This window comes from Nicotiana tabacum, chromosome 15, assembly GCF_000715075.1.
Source record: "Nicotiana tabacum cultivar K326 chromosome 15, ASM71507v2, whole genome shotgun sequence".
Lineage (NCBI taxonomy): Eukaryota > Viridiplantae > Streptophyta > Magnoliopsida > Solanales > Solanaceae > Nicotiana > Nicotiana tabacum.
Window position 1 is genome coordinate 132,304,425 of NC_134094.1, and position 2,684 is coordinate 132,307,108.

The 2,684-nt window shown below is 36.8% G+C and overlaps 1 protein-coding gene across 1 annotated transcript; it reads left to right on the forward strand.

Moving 5' to 3' along the window:
- LOC107823467 (transcription factor MYB78-like) lies at nucleotides 1–1,947 on the forward strand. Its single transcript, XM_016650107.2, has 3 exons — nucleotides 1–223; nucleotides 625–754; nucleotides 1,078–1,947. The coding sequence occupies exons 1-3, from the start codon at nucleotides 118–120 to the stop codon at nucleotides 1,631–1,633; spliced, it is 792 nt and encodes a 263-aa protein (XP_016505593.1). The 5' UTR covers nucleotides 1–117; the 3' UTR covers nucleotides 1,634–1,947.
- Nucleotides 1,948–2,684: the final 737 nt, after the last annotated feature.

Genomic DNA, 2,684 nt, shown 5'->3' on the forward strand with positions numbered 1-2,684 from the left:
ACATCTCATCCTTCTCTTTCTATCTCTAAATATCTCACTCTCTCTAACACTGGACAAATCTATCGAGTCCTTTTTATATCAATCAATCAGTTTCTTCATTTACAGTAAATTGAAACAATGGCCCTTAGAAAAGGTCCATGGACTGTTGAAGAAGACTTCACCCTTATCAATTACATCGCTCTAAATGGTGAAGGTCGTTGGAATTCCCTCGCCCGCTGCGCTGGTAAATAATTTAATCTTAATTCCTATATACAACATATGTGCTATACTCATCACTGAATATTTGAAAGATTTAACATATATCCTAGAGAAGTCTTTTTTGGTATTAACAAGTCGTTTGTCATAATTTACACGTAAATAATAATCTAAGAGAAAGGGGAGCTTGGAGTGACGATAAAGTTATCTCTGTGTGAACTATATAGGTCACGGGTTCGATCGAGCTGTGGAAGCAACCATTAATGTTTGCATTAGGGTATGTTGTTTATGGCACACCCTTAGCTAGGGGTGCGACCTTTTCTCGGACCCTGCGTGAATACGGAATATTTTGTGTACCGAGCTTCCCTTAAACAATAAGCTCAGAAGTGAGAGACTTACACAATTATTATATGGCTTGGAATGTAACAGGTTTGAGACGAACGGGGAAAAGCTGCAGGTTGAGATGGCTAAACTATCTTCGACCAGATGTTCGTCGAGGAAATATTACTCTTGAAGAACAACTCTTGATTCTTGAACTTCATTCTCGTTGGGGCAATCGGTATGTCATCCTTCAGTTGTCTATATATATAGTCTGACATTATAAAGAGTGTTTATATTATCAAGATATTGTGGATTTGCAGTAGATATGCGTTACTGATATCACTTTTAATGAAAGATTACGTGTAGTTATCAATTACACACCCTGATAAGGTAAAAATTTTTGAAAAATTCTTTTACGGTATTGATATATATATAGAAAATTAAACTCTATGTAATATTACTAGAACTTACAATCTGGATTGTCTACTTTTCTATTCATTTCTATTATTCAACTAATAACGAGTTTGGTATATTTTTTTTTTTTTTTTTTTTTGAGTGTAGGTGGTCAAAAATAGCTCAACATTTGCCAGGAAGAACTGACAACGAGATAAAGAATTACTGGAGAACCCGAGTTCAAAAGCATGCCAAACAACTAAAATGTGATGTCAACAGCAAACAATTTAAAGATACACTACGTTATCTTTGGATGCCAAGGCTTATTGAGAGAATTCAAGCAGCCAAAATTCCCAGTAATTCTTGTAGTGAAGTGGCTCAGCAGCCCGGTCCGAATACGAACATCAATGAGCTCGAGCCATTTCAACTGGCCAATAACAACAACAATAATAACAACAGTAATCCAAGCACGAGCTTTGAAACCGAGAATTCCAACGTGGCACCACTCTCTGACCTGTCTGATTGTTGCTACGATTACCCTGGTAATCAAATTAGCATTATTAAGCCAGATTATTATCAAGTTAATCATAGTAATCAACTATGCTACGAAGATTTCCAAGCAATGGATCAACAAAACATACAATTATGGATGGAAAGTGGAGATATTTTCGAAAATTTGTGGAACATTAATGAAGATATGTGGTCCTTAGAGAAGCAAGATTGAATCTTTCACGATGCAAAATGCTTCCCCCAAATTTCCAACATAAGGGGCTAGCTTGCTTTTGTTGGTGGCGGGCGGGCGAAAGATCCAAAGGACGCATAGTTGTGGGCGAGTCCAGAATTGTTCCATTTTCCTTCTTGCTAAGACAACTTAATGATAGTATTATAATATGGAGTAGTAAACATTAGCAATTAGTGCAAAAATAGAGTCGTCGTTCACTACCATTTGGCTAAAGCATAGAATTTTTTTATCTTTTAATTGTTAGTATTTGTAAAATTACAAGTAAATTTGAGAATTCCAAGAACAAATTATTTCAAGTTGAGCTGCAAATATCTTTATTATTTTTAAAGAGAGTGCATTATCATATCTCAGTAGATGTAGTAATACTCTTGACTTGTCCGCTTCAAGATATAACAGACGAACATCTACATACAAGTTGTTGAGTCCAATTTTCTATCACAAGAACATCATTTTTCTTCAATAGAAAAATGCTCTTTTTAAGTTTGTATTGTATACGGTCAAAATAGATTTCGGCTTTGGCACGTCCGATCGAGTTCGAACGGTGATTTATCGAAGTAAGATTCCGAAGGGGGAACAAACTAACCTCGAACCCGGGGAGGCCGATCCGTGTCGAGTTCGATATCATTATCAAGCTCGAATCAAAATCGAACGATGATGCAGAGTAGACCTATCATGCTGATAATCCAGAGACCAACCAACATTGATCTCGAATCAATTTGAGGGCTCGAACCAGGATCGGGCTCGAACCAAGATCACAAGTTCGAGCCGAAATCAAGCTCAAACCAAAATCGAGGGTTCTAAGCAAGATCGAGCTCGCAGACAAAAGCCGCTGCAATCCCACTAGAGAGAATCTTGGCAGAAATTATGGAAAAACTGACTTATCATGGGTCTCCCACTGAATATTTATTTTATTATGCTTAGAGCCAAATCCCTCCACTATAAAAGGGCTTCCTTATCATTTCTGTATGACAAGTTTTTTCTGAGGCTTACATTGTAATAAAAGTGCTATATTCTTCTACAGTAAAAAATCGCT